Source organism: Sciurus carolinensis, chromosome 15, assembly GCF_902686445.1.
Source record: "Sciurus carolinensis chromosome 15, mSciCar1.2, whole genome shotgun sequence".
Classification (NCBI taxonomy): domain Eukaryota; kingdom Metazoa; phylum Chordata; class Mammalia; order Rodentia; family Sciuridae; genus Sciurus; species Sciurus carolinensis.
The window spans coordinates 28292225-28312156 of record NC_062227.1 but is presented as its reverse complement, the minus strand read 5'-3'; the positions used below and the strand labels follow the sequence as shown (position 1 = coordinate 28312156).

Below are 19932 nucleotides of genomic sequence, written 5' to 3'. Positions count from 1 at the left end.
GATGATGACTGAGGGTAGACAAGGGAGAGGAAAAAGTGGTTAGGATCACAGCCCAATTTCTAGAGAGCTAGAACTGAACTGGGATTCACTAAATTTTTTTTAGTAGTACTGGGGATTGAATTCAGGACTATTCTACCACTGAGCTATATCTCCATTTCTTTTTACTTTTTATTTTGAGACAGGGTCTCACTAAAACGCCAAGGCTGGCCTCAAACTTGTGATCCTCCTGCCTCAGTCTCCTAAATTGCTGGGATTATAGGAGTGAGGCACATACCTGGTTCACTAATTACTGTTGAATGAATAAGTGAATGAATCAGCTTTCCTGTTAAGATTGAACTTAACGTTACAAGTCTAAAATTTTATGTACATAAAAATAATCCTGGTTAAGTTTTTAAAACCAGAAATTTCCTTAAAAAAGTTTTAAGTTTAATTATTAATTATGAAGATGAGCTAGGTGAGTGAAGCACTATTTCATGTGAAAATAAGAGCTTTTGCTACTTTTTACTACTTTTGAAATATGTCTGTCATAAAACTGACTCCAAGAAGGCTTCAAGTTTTAGGTGCTGTCCTGTGTCTTTCTCAGAGAAGAAATACAGGAGCATTTTGGAAATCTTTCTGAGCTGGTGCTGGGACTCCTTCCCAAGAGAATGAACTTTAGCTAGGATGAGGTATGCTTTGGAGGATTTGGGGTTCTAGTCAGACTCCCTATAGATCATTAGCTCTGACTCTCTAAAGAACAATCTCATTGCCTCCATAGTTTGAAGGTACAGAGAACTTTTTATGCTTACTTCTAACCTTTTTTTTCCCTGTAAAGTGGAGGATGGGGAGGCAAGGACTATACTATAGTTAATATTTCTGAGTGGTCCCTGCACTCTCTGAGACAGAATGAAGATTCCCAAGTTCCAGGCCAGACTCACTATATATAAAGCAGGAATTAGGGTTTAACCAATCTGTTATTTATGATTCTGATGAACATCCAGGTTTGGGAACTATTTGAGAACTTCTCTCTCAATCCTGGTTAAGCTTATTGAAAAAATCAAGTTTTTAAAGTGTTGAAGTATATACCCTATCCTCTAAGTATACTCTGACTTCAACTTCTGATCTCAACAGATCTTGAATTTATAATACTGCAATGTCGTGTGGGGCTGACCTGAAAACTTTATGAAACCTGGATTCTAGGACTGCTTTTCTAGGAGTCCACAATTACAAGCTGATGCCATTAAACATCAACTTTCAGAGTACACAAAAAGGGAATTTCACGACTTGATGTTGTTGCTTGGGAGGTTTTTTTTTTTTTTTTTTTAATGTAGATGGACACAATATCTTTATTTTTTTAATGTGGTGCTGAGGATTGAATCCAATGCCCCACATGTTTGAGGCATGTGCTTTACTAATGATTACAGCCCCAGCCCTTTGTTTAGGAGTTTAAACGGACATGATGCAATGGTTAGGTTAGAAAGTAAAAACAGATTTCCCTACATTACAACGATTTCATCTCTCAGGTCTCCTCCCCAACACCTGCCCACTTTGAACACTGGGAAGAGTCTGAAGGAACTACCGTCTGCAATATGAGAACTGGGCCTTGGCATCAGCTAGCTGACAGGCGTAGGGAGACATCTGACTTAAACTGGGCCAAAAAGACATTCCAAAAATGTATATAGAGAACCCCAGTAACCAGACAATGGTAGGACTGAGCCAAATGAGTTGGGAAGCAGAAGACCTGCCAGATAGAAACTTTGAGATTAAAAGCAGCTCTGGTTTTTGCCCTTTTTGTCTCTCTGAATAAGCCGCCAGTCATAAGTTTGTTAGATGGGGGTGTTCAAAGTCCATTTCTGATGACTGTCAACAAAGAACTTAAATAGAAAGGCCAACACTGATACTTGATAAACCTATCTTGAACTCTCTATCATGCTCCCTCAAAAATTACTCTGGAGCATGGCATGGTAGTACACGTCTGCAATCCTAGCTACTTGGAAGGTTGAGGCAGGAGAATGCAAGTCTGAGGCCAATCTCAGAAATTTAGCAAGAACTGTCTTAAGATAAAATTCTATAAAGGGCCAAGGACGTAGTTCAGTGATACAGGGCTTGCCTAGAATATGTGAGGCCCTGGGTTCAATTCCCAGTACCGGTGTGGGAGAAGAGGGATCACCCTGGCAAAATGAGTAAGAAAATAGATCAAATGTAACTCACTGGAACTGAAAATGCCTTCTACTTACTTAATCTGCTTACTTTTTAAAAAAAACTTTCCTCCCCCTTAATGAGAAGACATGAGGCTGACATTAAACTTAGTTTTCAAGATTGACAAGTTGATAAATTCATATTTTGGATCTGTCATAACATATTTTTTATGGCTGTAGGGAAGCATAGATTACTGTTCAAGAGTCACATCTCTATGATGATTTTGCCATATTCACTGTTTTAGTTGGTTCTGTTGCTGCTGTGACTAAAAGGATCTGACCAGAACATAAGGAGGAAAAGTTTGAGGGCTCACAGTTTTAGAGGTCTCAATCCACAGACAGCTGGCTCCATTCCTCAGGGCTCAAGGTAAGGCTGAACATCATGGTAGAAGAGTGTAGTAGAGGGAAGCAACTCACATCATCAGGAAGCATAGTTTCCACTCAACAGATACAAATGTATATCCAAAGCCACACCCTACTACTTTGGTTACCACTCAGTTAATCCCTATCAGGGGATTAAAATTACTGATTGGATTAAGACTCACAACCCAACCATTTCTCCTCTGAACCTTCTTGCATTGTTTCAAATGTGAGCTTTCGGGGATACCTCACATCCAAAACATAACATTCACTATTCACAAAATGGATGAATAATTATGTTGGGTTGAGTAACATTCAAATAAGGCAAGACATTTTTGCCACTACAGCAATCTATGATCTTTACTAAGTTGGTGGCTCCACGCTTCACTCAACTATGTGCTTCAGTTTTTTGGCAGGTACAACTAAAGGAAGAACTATAGCATCACTATTTCACTTAAAAACCATTAACTTCCCCTTTTTTCCAACCCTGTCACTTGCCCAATAATTTTCAGGACAACCCTTCAAAATCCAACATGAATTTCCTTCTCAGGAGTAAATATGTTTCAGATTTCATGGAAAAAGAGAAAACGGATCAGATGGAAAAATCCACAATAGACTGTGTATCCTAAGAGAACAATGGAAAATAAAATCAAGGGTTCAAAATCTGACAATAAAGAAAGAAGCTGACAAGAAGTCTGTGGCATCCACAGCGCCTGTTCTCTCCTTACCACAGCACCTATCACACTGCATCAATCTGTTTAGCCCACTTCCAAACTCTTCTAACAAAGACGGGGAAGTGCTGCATGCTTCCTTACCTTCCCTAAACCTGGCATAGTGACTACCCATTGTAGAATTGTTGTTGTTATTTTTGTTTGTTTGTTTTTGCCATGCTGGGGTTCAAACCCAGGACCTCACACGTGATAGGTAAGCACTCTACTGCTAAGCCTGCATATGCCGAGTTCTGATTATTTTTGGATCTATGGATGAACGAATGCATGCATGCATGCTAGATCTAATGAAGGGAATCAGCAGAGAGGGAGGATTACAGAGTTTTGTCTCACTGAATCAAACAGTGAAATTCAGAGGTAAATGAAGACACACACAAACATAACACCACACATTAAAAAAAAAAAAAAAATCATGGTGGAGGTCAACCTTAAGCCCCATAAACATTGCTTACATTCAGAAACCAATGCTTCTCTCCAAATGCCAATAAGGACCTTACCAAGGAAAGCTTGCATAAATCTAGTCTATATGGGTGAAAAGACATCTATCCACCTCAGGATGGTTAAGTCTAAAAATATCCCTGTGAAAACAGAAGACATACGTGCACATCATTCTGAAGAACCCTGAACAGCCTGGCAGTGGCTTTGGGCAGAAAAAAGACTACTGGTCTATCAAAGGAAGTAAGTGTGGTGGAGACAGCTGAGGCAGACAAGGTGACAGTAATCACCAGGACCAAAGATGACTACAAGAGTGAAAGAGAACAAGTCAGGTCATCCATTTTCTACTAGTCATGTTACTTTCATGAAAATATCCAACATTACAATTCTATACGGTTTAGCCTTCAAGGAACACTGCTAGTCACAATAGTTTTAATTTTCTTAACACTCAGCAATTGCCAGAGTATTCATTTTCTTCAGCAACAGAATTTGGTATAGAGCAAGAAAATCTATGTTAACACATTTTTAACTTTCAAAATGACGATAGAAGTATTGTTGCCTGAGTAGATCCTAATATGGCAAGAAGCATGATAGGAGAGAGGTAGGTCTCAACTTCTTTCCTCAACTCTCACTTGACATATGATGAAGCTTGTTTCCAACTCTCACAGCTCTATAAAACTAAAGGGTTTCCCTTCCCACATTTCTTTATATTGCTTCTCCCCTCATTTTCTTAACTGTAGGATAACAATAAAGTTTTCTGATAATTTAGTTCTCATCTATTTCATCTATTTCATCTTAGCAAAAATATGCCCAGTTTTGACCTCTGGATATATTAAGTGACAAATGTCACAGGAACCATTTAACCTGGCTGATGGTTACAGAGAAATTTAAGAAATAAAATCATTAGGAAACATTTTGAGTTTATAATTAATCATGAAAGATTAAACTATTACATAAGCCAACCTGTGGAATAATTATACCTATCAGCATATAAAAATCCTACCAAAATGTTTATGCTGACTCTATGAAATGCCATTTGAAGATTTCAAATAGCTGTACCTTGAACTATTCAAAACAGACTTGAATATATTTCATAACCCTTTTGTATAGTTCTATTAGTTTTAACCACACTATCAGGTAACCATTGCCATAAGTGAACAATTAGATCCCCTCAAGCCACCAAAGCCCCTCTGAAGTTAATCTTGTCCCTAGTCTAAGTATCTTCTCCAGAATGATACAAATGGAACCATACAGGATGTACCTCTGAAATTTGGTTTCTTTCACTTAACACATCTGAGAGTAATTAATATTGTTATATGTACCAGTAGTTTGTTCCTTGTTATTAAGTAGTACCCCATCCAATGGACTTACCAAAGTTTATTTACCAGTTGGAAGACATGTGGATTGACTGTTCCCAATTCTTGGCAATCACAAATAAAGGTAGCAAAACATTTACACACAGACTTTTGAGTGAACATAGTTTTATTTGGGTGTACACTTAGGAATATTGTTTAGATATATTTCTGAAAAGCTGATTTTCTAGCTCTGTGTGTATGTATGTGTGTGTTACTCGGAACGGGGGTACTCTACCACCAAGCTATATCCCCAGACTTTTTAAATTTTTTCAAAAAATTGAGACAGTCTTGCTAAATTACTCAAGCTGGTCTCAAACTTGTGATCCTTCTGCCTTAGTCTGATGATTCCAATTTCACGACTGAATATCAGTCTATAATGGCTACATTTCATGCTTTGTTAGAATATAAGAGAAATAAAGGTGAGAAATGACTTCTATAATTTAAATATGCCCCTTGACCTAGCTAAGAGAGCCTCTCTTATTTACAATTCAAGTAGAGTTCAGGTAAATCTGAGCATGTGATAACATTCTAGGGATGTTACACAACTCTCCCTATTTTCCTGGGTCTCACTTCAAGGAGATTTCTAATGAAGATCCCTTCCACAGAGACAGAAGGTAACCTTAAGATAGTATACCAAAGGTACACAGAGCTCTACACATAATCAGAGTTAAAAAGATTCACTTAATAATTATTTTACTTTCAATGAGATTTTTTTAAAAATGGAAACACACAAACTATTCCTGAATGTATGTCTATAATTTTTCTCCAGAACTGGATTGGTTTTAAATACTTAATATCTAAGATACGAATGTTACTCATAAATGGTTTAAAAATCAGTGTTTCCTTAGAAGGGTGAGATTTTTATTTAAACCCTTTAGAGTCATGTTCAACTCTTCTAGACCAGGCCAGTAGCCTGACTTCTCGGGACATAACAAAGCACAGTGATGGGATTATGAGGCACAAAGCTGACTAACCTGCACCTGAATCACATCACAACACTGGGGCTCACCCTGGCACTCTAACCACTTCAGTGAAAGAGCTCAGAAAACTGTAAGTATATACATCAGGACCAAATAGCCAAGGCACACGAAAACCAGTAGTAACTATATGGCCATTTGCTGGAAATCTCTTCAAATCTCTTCTGGGTTTACAAACCCAGACCAGCAAATGATTCAGACATACTAGTAAATGCAAATAAAGAAAAGTTAGGGGCTGGGTAGATGTAGCTCACTAGCAAAGTACTTGCCTAGCAGGTGAGAGATGCACGAGACCCTGGGTTCAATCTATAGCAACAAGAGGGGTAGGGAGTAAGCATCTACAGAACTCAGCTGCAACACAATAAATATTTGTAGAATGAAGAGAATTTTGCTTTTCAAATTAACAGGTGTAGCCAGGTGAATGATATACACCTAATTTAATCCCAGCTACTTAGGAAGTTGAGGAAGGAAGATTAAAAGTTTGAGGCAAACCTCAGCAATTCAGGGAAACCCTGTCTCAAAACAATAAAAAGGGATAGAACTGTTGCTTGGTGGTAGATGCACCCTGTAGTCAACCCCCGGTATATCCATACCTCTCCCTCCAAAGATTTAGCCATACGCTATATAGTCCTATGGAGGCAGCTGTGTGCATGCATTTTAATTGTAAGTTTCTCTCTAAATTTTTCCTTAAAGAGAACAGATGAGAGCATAATTTAAAAATGAAAAATTTTCAAATAGCCTAAATGTATTCATGGCCACAATTCCAAAACTACTCTCTCTCAAACTCCTGAGTTCATGTGTGGATCAGTTTTAAAAAACTTATTCCTCAAAACTACCTAATTAGTGATATCCCAACCTTGTGCTACTCAGTCCTTGTGCTACTCTTACCATGCCTTTAAATTTTCAGTTCACACTGTCACTTGGCTAGAGATACTACCAGAGCACACCTGTGTGTTCCGGAATCAGGGATTCAGCACCCACTCACAGCTAGATGGCCAAAGCATAAACACCCAGCAGTCCTCTTAAGTGTAAAGGAGCTGGGGAAGGAAGAGGAAAGGCATAATTCAAAGCTCATTATGGGTGTTGGCTGGGGAGAATGAGAGCTAAAAGATGATTTTGCAAATGGAACCCTGAAAATGTTTATCTCAAAAATTTTTGTGAAACTTTCTCGTATCCAGGAAAGGAGGAAGAAATTTTTACCTTAGTCCCTTGTTCCAGGACTTCAGAACTCTGGTTAGTTCACTTCTATGGTCAATTACAAGACTGTTAAGTTTAATAGCATTACTTGTAAGGAACTGAAAAGCTCAATTATTTAATTATTTTTGTGGTCATTATCCATGCTAGACTAGAGAAACATGATTAGTTTTAGTTGTTCACATAGTGTTGTTTCATAATTTCTGGTAGCAATAAGCAATGACAATGTGCTAAGGCTGGGGCTTCCTCACCTCACCAAAGCCCAGGTGGATTGAGACTCCTAACTTGCCACTCTGCCTTACATCACAAGCCCTGCTGCAGGGTTTTTTTGTTTGTTTTGTTTTTTTTGAGTCAACCAAAAAGATAAAGAGCTGAGAGAAAGGAGGAGCACTGCCCCCAGGGCTTCCTGGAGTCCCCCAAAGCTGAAAACCCAAGAGAATGTAAAGACCCCAGGTCAAGTCTCATTTCCCCATCTGGGCAACTTCTGTCTGTCCAGGGTTATCCCTAATAAGAACAGCCAGAAGGCCTCTACAAGCCTGACTCTAAACAGGAGATATATTTTGATTTTCTAAGATTTCCCTTCACTTTAAGAAAAAAAGTTTTTTTTTTAATTCCCAACTTTTTATAAGGTACAGAAATAATCTCATGGTTTAAAAAATGGTATGTACACACTCCAAATACCTAAAGCCATGAAGAAATGGTCCTTCAAAAATGTAACTATTTCCTTCCAATAAGAACTGTGCACAGGAAACAAACAAAACCCAAGAAACCCAACAACAAGTGACTTCTAAGAGAAGTCTAGGTCACAAAAGTTTGGAAACCAAGATTCTCCCTCTCTTCACACATACCCATTAACTACACACACACACCCAGAGTGTAAAGCCAAACTCCTCTATAATCATTACAGTTTATTAAGCAGTTATCAAATCTAGTATCCTAAACACTAGTCATTCAGAAAATTCCTATTTCTCTTGGGTAGGGAGGTGACTCATGGGATGTTAATGTTCTAACAGTGACATAAAGGGAATTGTTAATAAAATGCAGCCTAAGCAAACAACCCTGACCTTCCTCTGAACAACACCCACAGCAATAAGTCTAAGAACTTCTTCCTTTGATGGACTACTTGTGTGTGTGTTGGTGCTTATGAATTTAAGATCAGGTGTGTTCACTTTCCTCCATTCTGACCTTGGCAACAAATGTGACTGAACCCATACACATACATAAACTCTATATTACAATGAAGATTTTAAAAGCTTTCCATTCATATTCTACTTATTTCTATTAGCATTGGGGAGGTCTGAACAAATACACCTATGCCTACAGATCCGAAAGCAAAAAGCACACAAAATGTGATAACATTTAAAACTAAAACTGAGCAGATTTTGAACCAGATTTTAGAAATTATCAATTTTTTGTTTTGATTTTATGTTTGCTTTCATAAAAATATTCATCATTCATTTTCTAAAAAGTACCTTTAAATTAAGCATTTGCTTCCTATTATTTTTAAAGGAAAAGACTCCACAGGTAGAGTTATATTGTCCTTTAGTCACCAAATTGTTTCCTTTATGAAGACTGAATTTCACATTAAACTCATATATAACATGCTATATTTTACTTCCTGTAACAAAAGAACACTCTAGGTTTAAAAAATTCTATTTGTATTTTCCCCACATATTTCAAGCTTACAAAATTTTCTTGCTTACAATCACAGAGGAAAAAAGGCTACATTCCCTCTTTTTTTTTTTTTGCCATACATCCAAATAAAATGCCAGTTTCCAAATATTAGGTCAGCTTTCAAAAAGATTTTGGCTAGGACAATAAAAACCATAAAAATTTTAAGTTTTTTTATACCTCAATTATTACATTAAGAAGCAAAGGGAATGTGAAACCAAATACACTGTTTTGAAACCACATTAAAAAGTTCTATTTGAAGAAACTTCACTTCTTTCCTAGGCAGAAGGTTACTATTTGTTAAAATAACAAAAAAATAGAAAAAGGTAGAAAGATAGCAGAGAGCCAGTGTGGGAAGGCATGTAGACAAAAATTCTTGTTCAACATACATTTAAAAGCTAGTAAAATTCACTACAATATTACTGTTTCCAAAGAAAGGGCATTGGTCACCTCTGCTTGGTGAGTGCCCTCCTATCTTCTCAGTTCTACCCAGATTGACCACCTAAGCAAGGGAGCAGGGTGAGGCTAGATGAAACTCACCAGGATACCAGGAGGGGACTTCCCATGGTAAAGAGCTTGAGTTTTACTTAATAAGCCTTTGTGAACCTTCTCCTCATCTTCACTATCATCTTCTAAGTAAAACATCTTAAAATTGAAGAAGCTTATCAAGCATGCCTTTTTACAAAAATGAAGGTATCATCAAAACAGAAAGCTGTTCTGCTGACAGAAGGAGGGTTAACTGCTTACAGACACAGGGATATGGTTAAAACTGAAAGGAAATGGTTCTTAAAAAAAAAAAAAGCAATGCATACACAACTTTACCAATGAGATTTGCTCAAAATACCTCAACCCCTTCTCTCCAAAGGAGATAAGCAAGGGCATGGGACAGGCTGTGCCATGTGTTTACACTGATAGGTACCAAGTCCTGCCCAATCACATGATGGTCACTGCAGCTCCCATCACAGTGAACAGGGATTGAGTTAATGATTCCTTAAACCAATCATATCCTCATTTTTAGAAATAAAAACATTTGTACACAGAGAAGTAACCTTACATAAATTTATCATGTAAGGAAAATCACCTTTTTTTGAACATTAATGAGTCATTATATATGCTTTGTAGAGTCCAACTACCAATTATTTTTATGACATACTGGCATGACCCATATTTTTTACAATTCTGGGAAATATCCTGCTCAGTACTGTAAATAACAAAATTTATTAGACTTCAAGAGTATGACAATGCAACATTTAAAGAATATTCCCATTATGCCAGCTCTCAGAAAGTAACTTCAATGGAATGTTTCTAAAAACCTAAGACACCTAATACACACAAAATACATTAGATTTTTAAATTAAAATGTTATTCAAGCCATTTTCTAGACTGTACTGTTCATTACAAATAACCATTAGCCACATGGTTACTGAGCACTTGCAAGCTGGTTAGTACCAATTGCAAAGCATTCTAATAAGAAATGCCTCCCGCTGGGGATATAGCTCAGTTGGTAGAGTGCTTGTTGCACAAGGCCCTGGGTTCAATCTTCAGCATTGCCAAAAAAAAAAAAAGAAAAGAAAAGAAAAGAAAAGAAAAGAAAAGAAAGAAATGCCTCCTGGATTCTGAAGACTTAGTACGAAAAAACGAATGTGAAATAATCTCATACTTTTCATACATATTAAGTGTTGAAATGAGAGCATTCTGGATATATACAATTAAATAAATTATTATAGTTAATTTTATCTTTTTTTCTACTTTAAAAAGTTTTTCAGATGTGACTAATAGAAAATTTAAATTATACATGTAGCTCATTATTTCTACTGGACAAGTCTGCTGTAGGGTCCTGAGACTATCTTGAGGGCAAAGGGTCAAGGAAAGACATTCAGGCAAAATTTTACTTAACAAAGAACAGAAGACAAAAGAATTTTTATCGTTCCATAAAAATAATTAAATCATCAACAATGTACTACCTGATCTGCATACATTTAATGAGCTTCACATTAAACCTCTATTTCTGTCTTTAAATTTCACAAAAGGACAAAATTGCCAAGTGTTTGACCAAGAAGGGGGGTGGGGGGCAGTAATGCTTAATTTAAATGGTGATAGTTAATATAACAAAAAATTAAGTGGCAGAATTAAAAAACAATTTCACCAAAGTTAAGAAAACTTGTGTTCATTCACCATATTTTCCTGCTTGCTATCTGGTCTACCAAACCCTAAAGTGAGTCTGGAGTATACTGAGGTATCCACATTCACTTGTGGTCTAACTTGGTACACATCACATACAAAAATTTCTCTTTTCAAAAGAGAAGTGGTAGGGTTTTTATGGTTTAAATAAAATGCCATTTATAGAAATTTAAATACTTCCTCCATGACCTGCTACAGTTTCAGATCCCCAACGACAGAGGGCAGTCATAAAAACCTCTCGGGGTGCTGCCAGTAGGGAAAAAAGTTAAAGGAGAAATGAGAGGACAGGAGGGATGAGTAGGAGAAAACAAAAAAGGGATATTAAGGAGAAATGACCTAACAAGATAAAAGGGGATAAAAGGAAATGTTGGGTTGGGGGCGTGGACAGAGGGAATAAAATGTGGGAGAGAGAGATAAGAAAACACAGAGTGATAACAGAAGGGAAAACTTAAGAAGGAGGATAGATGGATAGGAAAAAGAAAAACCTTATCCTTATCTATTTTAAACATGAGGAAATCAAGAACCAGAAGAGGTAACTCACTTCTTTGGTAAATATACTCAAACAACAATCCCAATTTCTGGTTTAATGACCCCCCTGCTCCCACCATTTTGCCAGGTTCAGAGAGTATATGCCATGGAAAGCAAGAATGGTGGAAAGTCAGAAGGGCTGAGAGCAAGCAGGTGAAAATACAAGCAGGGCAAAGATCAGTGGGTATGAACTGTTTGGTCAATGTTCACTTCAAAGGCCACTTACACAACAAACAACCTCCAGGTTTCTGCCCATCTTGGTATTGTGTTACTGTTTTGGATGACTCACAGAATGTCCTCACTGCAAGGGGGCACGTACCACGCACCTTCAGAAGTGAGCTCATTTTCTAGACATCTACGTTGCCACCAGGCACACACCTACAGTTTCTCCCTATGGTGACCTAAGCATCACCCTGACCTCCAAGGTTGGAACCCAGAATTCTGGTTCCTGTTCTCCACCTTAGTCAAAAAATGTTAAAGTCACAATTAACAATTTTCAACCATCATTATGATTTTTCAAGGAAAAACCATTTTAAAACCTTTCTGAAAGCTAAATTAAAAACTAGCTGAAATAAAAGAACTGAATACTGAGAAAAATAACTTTTTCCTAACTTTTGCATCACATCTTCAATGATCTTAAAAAAATAGTGGGCAGAAATTGGGAGTCTTCTTCAAAGACTTAAACGTTGCAAACAAAAATCTTTGTTTAGAAAAACAAATCTAAAGTACAACTCAGAAGAATCAGAATCTTGTTCAGATTCCACAAGTGATAATGGTGCTAAGTAAAATATACATCTTTGTTTCTGTTTTTCCCACTCCTTATCCTGTAAATATGAGACTAGATATAAAGGGGTTTTTAAGAAAGTTTAAGGATTTATTTAAACTTTCTTATTTAAACTTTGCTTATGTGAAGTTGTGCTAAATTGGTTCAATAAAAATACTTTAACCACGGAACACAAAAAGTGCACTCCACCCAGTGGTCATATTGTGAAATAGCAACGTCTTTCTCCTGGATTACCAATGAAGATGTGAGGAAATCACATTCTGATTAGTAAAAAAATCATGATGAAAATATTTTAAAAGTCACAGTTACAAAGAATGTCATAATCTTTACCATATGTTTCATTTAAAATATATGAAATATTTCTTCTTCTATATGGATAATTCACTGTTTAAGAAAACAACCCAAAAGGGACTAATTGTCTTTTATTCAACACTAAGAGAAAATTCCTCAGATTTTTCAAACATTGTAATTTAACTGCTTCATGGATAATGCCTATACAGTTTACTTAATTTCCAGTGTTTCATAACATTATCACACAATTCCAAAACTGAACAGTACAGCTAGTGGCTATTCCATTGAACTGTGAATGAACAATCAAATGCAAACAGGTCTTTCTAGGAACACAGAAAAAGCAGGGAGGGTGTCTCCTAAGATCAGAGACATGGCTTGAAGTGACTCAAAGATCATTGAGACTTCAGAGAAGTTTCATCTTCAAAATTAATACATTTTGCACTCTACTGTGATATATCTTTTCCTCCCCACCCCCTGCCCCATACAGGGGATTTAATCCAGAGGCATTCTATCACTGATCTACATCCCCAACCACCGGCCACCCCCCAACACTCCCCCCCTCCCCGGGAGAGAAGGTCTAAGTTGCCCAGGGATTGGTCTCAGATTGATTTGCAATCCTCCTGCCACAGCTTCCCAAGTACCTGCAATAATAGATGTGTGCCACTCTGCTGGGTTTTTTTTTTTTTTTTTTGGTATCAGGATTGAACCAAAGGTCACTTAACGAGTGAGTCACATCCCCAGCCCTTTTTATACTTTATTTTGAGACAGGGTCTCGTTAAGATGCTTAGGGTCTCACTAAGTTGCTGAGGTTGACTCTGAACTCGCAATCCTCCTGCTTCAGTCTCCCAAACCACTGGGATTACAGGCATGGGCCATGGCACCTAGCTACTATTTTTTAATATGGTAAAGGCAGCTAACTGGTCAAAGTTTTCTTCTACCAAGTTGAAGGGTAAATGTATCACATATATTGTATGACTCAAAATATCCTTAGACAACTGGATATACACATCCTAGTTAAAGGAACTCTGACCAGATAAACCTCTGAAGTCTAACCCTTCTTACACTAATGTTGTAGAGTCAAGCTTTCACACAAAATTTTGAGGCAAGAGACAATGAGATGCCTGGTTGTAGCAGTCAAGGGTGTCTGATTATTAAGAAAAAAACCAAGCAGCACAATTGAGGCTAAGAATTATGACCTGTCACAATTTCAGGCTGACACAACAGAACAAAGCCCAAAGAAATTGGGAAACACTGTCCTGCTCAAACAGGGCTCCTGGGGTCTTAGCTGCTTCACTGAAGTGAGGCAGAGAGGGGGCCCTGGTAATTATAGAACTCTTTCTTTTATTTTTATTTCTTTTTTAGCGGTGCTGGGGATTGAACCCAGGGCTTTGTGCTTGAGAGGCAAGCACTCTACCAACTGAGCTATCTCCCCAGCCCTTTATAACTCTGTTTAAATGTTTATCTTCTTATTCTCTCATTTAACTCTAACTAGCAGTCTGCATGGTGGTACACAGGAAGGACAGATTAAGCATATACACAATTTAGGGCTCTATCACCCTATTCCATTTAAACTTAAGCAAGCCTGTTGAAATGCAAGTCTTATTATTGTCAATAAGAAGTATGGTGCTTTGGGCTGCGGGTTGTAGCTGAGTGGTAGAGCACTTGCCTAGCATGTGTGAGGAACTGGGTTAGATTCTCAGCACTGCATATAAATAAATAAAATAAAGGTCCATCAACCACTAAATATGTGTATGTGTGTGTGTGTGTGTAGTGTGATGCTTTAACCTTTTTAGAGACAAATTATGTGTTATAAACTCAAAACAGACAAGGTCACCCTTATGCAAACACTTGTGGTTATGAAACAGTGAGTGAGGCCAAGAGGAGGTACTCAAGGAATCACAGTGCTGAGTTTCCCTGCTCCAGATGAAAAATGAGAAGGCTTAAAACTTGCCAAAGAGAACTGCAACAAATAATAAATGAAGGTGAGCAATGGTTTATTCTATCATTATTAACACAATCCCCCCTGCAAAAAAAAAAAAAAAAAATTCTCACAAATTATGAGATTAGCACCATGTAGGAATCCCAGTCAATTCCTTGATTCCTCAGAGGACTTTTCCTCTCCATAGTTGGTTCTCCACAACACTGTGAAACACTTGAAAAACTCATGATGATTGTTTTAATTATTCTGTTGTTTTATTATTTTGTTTTTCTTTCACCTCTCTCACATATTTATTTAAAAAACAAATACTGGTTCTAGGCATGGAGGTGAATGCCTGTAATCCTAGTGACTCAGGAGGCTGAAAAGCAGGAGGATCACAAGTTCAAGGCCAGCCTCAGCAACTTAGCGAGGCCCTAGACAACTTAGTGAGACCCTGTCTCAAAATTAAAAAATAAAAAAGGGCTGGGGATATAGCTCAGTGGTTAAGTACTCCTGGGTTCAATCCCTGGTACCCTGGCCCGCCCCCTGGGGGAAAAAAAAAAAAAGCAAAAAACCAAAAACAAAACTGGTAATTAGCTGATATTCTTTTTCCTGCCACCCTCTTTCATCTATGGAAATGAATAGTCCTGTGGCAAAAACCAGAAATTCAGCAATAATCTTCCAGATGTCTAGTTTCTTGGGTGAGAATAATTCTAACACACATAAGATTTATACAAATAAAACACTAGAAACTTAAGAGTAATACAGGAAGAACAAAAACAACTGACATTCTAAATATACTTAACTATTACCAACAGTCAGAATCTGCTCATGTCTATGGCTGCCCTATGGAGAACCAAGGTCTGACTGATTCCAGAACCTCTGTTTCTAACCTATCATTAATTTAGGGGACAGGGGGAGTACTGGGGATTGAACCCAGGGGTGCTGAGCTACATCCCTAGTCCTGTCTGAGATAGGCTCATTAAGTTATTGAGGCTGGCATCGAACTTGTGATTCTGCTGCCTCAGCCTCCTGAGCACCTGCTCACATATTGCTGATGCTGAATTATCAATTTGTTTTCTTAGTAGACTTAAAAAAACACCACTCAAGCAGCTGAGATTATTATTTTAATAATAATAGTACTGCCAGGAAGCATGATCTTGATAGGGCAGACGGGTAGCAGTATAAATTATTAATCTGTAACCTTAAATGTGCCCCTAACAACCTGACCACCCTGTGTTGTTTCTGTGGTAAGCTCACTCTCCCAATTTTTTTTTTTTTTTAATTTCCAAGCTTTTCAACCTCAAGTATCTTGCCATCATCATGTCCCTGACAAAATGTGAAATATTTCATATTCTCTTAAGCAGGTTCATTTATTTTCTTCAGGAATAATGAGCAACAAAAGTGACAAAACATATTCACTAAAAGAATAATAACTGCTAAGGCATTTACTTTTATAATGTTTAGAAAATTCTAATGCTACATTTGTTATCAAGTAGGATTTCATTTAATGGGTGATATTTAAAAAAATCAGAATTCTTAGATTTTTGCCTTTGGAAGTTGAATCTGCCTAATTCAGAATCTGAATAAGATGTATGAGAAAAAGAAGAAAATTGAAGCACTTTAGACATGGCAATAGTTAACACACAAAGATGAATAAAATTCCAGATGGCAGGAGTAGCTGCATTCTCCACTGAAGGCAAAGCATCAATGCCCTTAGTAGTAGAAACAGAAACAGCTGAGTTAGCTTTGCTACTCCTAGAGATGAAATGCTGGTAATATCTAAAATTTATCCTTACAATGTCAGGACACAGGATCCAAAAAACAAAGAGGCAAGTGTAAGCTGCACTAATGGAAGAGATAAGCCCTTCTTATAAGGAAACAATGGCACTAAAACAGAAAGTGTGACACTTAATTTATAACTTCTTTCTTCTTCCAGACACAACATATTTTATAAAACAGCTCCTTGGAAATAAGACAGTCTGTGTAAAAATCACTAGCCTTTGTGACAAAAGATAATTTTACTCAAGTTTTTAATGTATGTTTTAATTATAAAACTTCTGAATGTAAAAAGAAATAAGCATGAGAGGCAATTTAATTCATATATTTATGGAAAATTATATGATAAGCCATATATACGCCTGTATTTATACTGAAATCATACAAGAAAACAATCCTTGGGGCTGGAGTTGTGGGTCAGTAGCAGAGCACTTGCCTAGCATGTGAGGGACTGGGTTCAACTCTTGGCACTGCATAAAAATACATAAATAAATAAATAGTCCATCAGTGACCAAAAATGTATATTAAAATTAAAAAAAAAAAAACCAACAATCCTTGCGGCCAACCATTTTTATTATTTTCGGTACTGGGGAATTGAACTCAGGGGCATCCAACCACTGAGCCACAACCCCAGTCTTATTTTGTATTTTATTTAGAGACAGGGTCTCACTAAATTGTTCAACCCCTTGCTTTTGCTGAGGTTGGCTTTAAAATTGAGATCCTCCTGCCACAGCCTCCCAAACTGCTGAGATTACAGGCATGTGCCACTGCATCTGGCACATTATTTATTTTATTACTTACTCCAAGTCTCAACCTGGTGTTGGTTCTTTGTGTATGTCATCGCTGATCTACATAATGTTCACGAAAGAAAGATTTACTTATCACTATTCTTTTACAGATGAAGAAATAGTTTCAAAGAGATGTAGCATGTCCAGAGTCAAAGCCAGGACTCAACTCTAATACACCTGACTTCAAAGCTAAAGATGTCTTCTATAGCACCTTCCTGAACTTAAGCTGAAACTCAGATTTAACATGCTAGGTATTTAAAAACATCAAATATTATGCAATGAATCTAAAAGAATAAAATACCTAGGAATAAATTGAACCAAGAAGTAAAAACTTGTATTATTAAAATAGTGAAACAATGCTGAAAGCAATTAAAAATGGCCTAAGTAAACAGAAAAAGATCCATGTTCACAGACAGCAAGGCTTACTATTGTTAAGATGTCAAAACTACCCAAAGTGATCTACAGATCGAATGCAATTCTATCAACATGCCAATAGCCTCAAATTCATATGAAGTTACAAGGGGCCCTCATTATACCAAAGCAACACTGAAAAAGAACAAAGATGAAAGGCATATTTCCTGATTTCAAAGCTCATTACAAAGTTACCATAATCCAAATAGTGTAGTAGAGGCATAAGAGTTAACAAAGATTAATGAAACAGAGTCCAGAAATAAACCCTATTCATGGTCAGTTGATTTTTGACAAGGTTGCCAAATCCATCTTATGGGGGAAGAATAGTCTCTTTAACACATGGTGCCAGACAGCTGAACATATACAAAAGAACAAGGTTGGAGCCCGACTTCGAATCAACTACAAAAATCAACTCAAAATATAACATCATGAAAATAGAAGGGAAACCAGTAAAGTAAGGGAACTGGAGGGAGGAAGGAGGGAAGGGAAAGAGGAGGTACTGGGGAAAGAAACTGCCCAAATTATGTTACATTGTGTATATATTCATACATGTACACAATGTATGCATGTTATTAATAAATCTCACTATTATGAATAATAAGAATGCACTAATAGAAAACATCAACAACCTAAATATAAGAACTAAAGTCATAAAACTCTTAGAAGAAAATATGGGGGTAGTCTTCATGTTCTTGGATTTGGCAAATGATCCTTATATATGGCACCAAAAACATAAGTAAAAAAGTAGATGAATTGGATTCCATGAAAGCTAAAAACTTTTGCAAAGGACAATAAAAACTAAAAAAGACAATCTACAAGTCCCAGGTCCAGGCATCTCATTGCCATGTAGTATATGCAGAGGGCTCTGGTGAAATGGGAAGAGCTGTGAGGCTGGGTGAGTCTTCCTTAGTGGCAATCAAGACACAGCCTATGTTTCCTGCCCAGTTTTATTCTGCATGGTGCCTATTGAGACTTTAGGAGAATCTTCAGAAGTTTAGGAAGTCTATCCCAGCTCCTCCCAGAGCAGTTCCCCTTCCCAGTTCTGAGGACATTTGAATGGGAAAAGGAAGAGGCTATACAGACAGCAGCCACATGAATCACACTGCTGCTGTTATTGTTGCCCATCACTCCAAGTGGGACTGTGGCCTAGTTTTATGTGGTGTCCCAAAACAACACCATTTAAGGCTATGCCACAGTATATTATCACAAACTGATTTGCACATTGAGCTACTTCAATGAGAGGACCTGTAAGAGCAAGAGTAAGTCAGTGAACACTAATACTGTGGGTACATGAAAACCATTTTAACTCATTGACCTGTTTGTTCAACAGCAGTGTCTACTCTGATGTCCCATGCATGTTCTCTCTGCAGAGCTGGGGATCAAAAGTGAACTTGGCTGATGAAGTTACCTGCCCTCAAGATGCTTCTATCCTAACAGAGGGAGAGAAAAAAAATAACAACAACAATAACAAAATCTTAGACTGGGAGAACTATATACAGGGAATGAGAGAAGGTAGTGTTGCCAGAAACTAAGGAAGGGCATGCAGAAGTGGGCTACTTTAGGTAAAAGCACTGGAAGAGCCCAAAACAGGAAAATGTTTGGCAGAATATTTTAAAAAGCAATTAAAATTTCAGGAAGGCTCACTTCTAAAAATATAGAGTGTAAAGGACAAGGAGAGCGCCAGAACCTGGCTGATTATGCTCACATGATTATGCCATAATAAAGGCAGGATTCACTCTCTCATAAGACACTGTTGCTGTTCATTCTTTAGTCATTTTGCGAACCTTCAAATTACTTTAGAAACAAAGCAGGAGTGAAAAGTAAGGTGATTCTGATGCTAAGTTATTAAACATTTGAGAATCAGCAGAAATTTTAGTAGTCACACAAGTCTGAACAAAAACCTATGGTTGTTAATTTAAAAATTATTTCCTGAGGCTTTCTTATCTTCAGTAAAGATTAATGTGACTAAAATCATCTCTCAAAATACTACCATAATGAGACATCCTGTTAAATCCAGAGAGTGTCACATAATTTATCTCTACTCTCTTGAAACTTGCTGTTATATTCAAATACGTCCTCCCTGAAAAAATAGTAAATAGTAGTAGTAGCAGCAGCAGCAGCAGCAGCAAGAGTTGAAGTAGTAGTATCAGTTGTTATTAAAACCCTAACCAATAGTCCTTCAAAATGCAACCTAGTGTGGAAAAAGAACATTTACAGAGGTAATAAGTTAAAATGAGATTAAGGGAGGTTAAAATCAAATATGATGGGTATCTGTATAAACAGGGGAAATTTGGAAAGAAGAGGCACACATGCCATGTGAAAATGAAGGCAGAGATTATCAAAGATGAAGGGTGA

General features: G+C 37.2%; 1 protein-coding gene across 4 annotated transcripts in view; it reads right to left on the bottom strand.

The window, feature by feature from the left end:
• The window catches only part of Lpin2 (lipin 2), an 82951-nt gene that overhangs the window by 50214 nt on the left and 12805 nt on the right, over nt 1-19932 (bottom strand). For 2 of the 4 annotated variants that reach the window (XM_047525881.1, XM_047525882.1), the window contains exon 1: nt 9438-9638. The exons of the other annotated variants lie outside the window; for them this stretch is intronic. In XM_047525881.1, the coding sequence (XP_047381837.1) occupies nt 9438-9542 (105 nt within the window). In that variant the 5' untranslated portion in view covers nt 9543-9638. Of the gene's footprint in view, nt 1-9437; nt 9639-19932 lie in introns of those variants that run through there. 4 annotated transcript variants of the gene reach the window in all.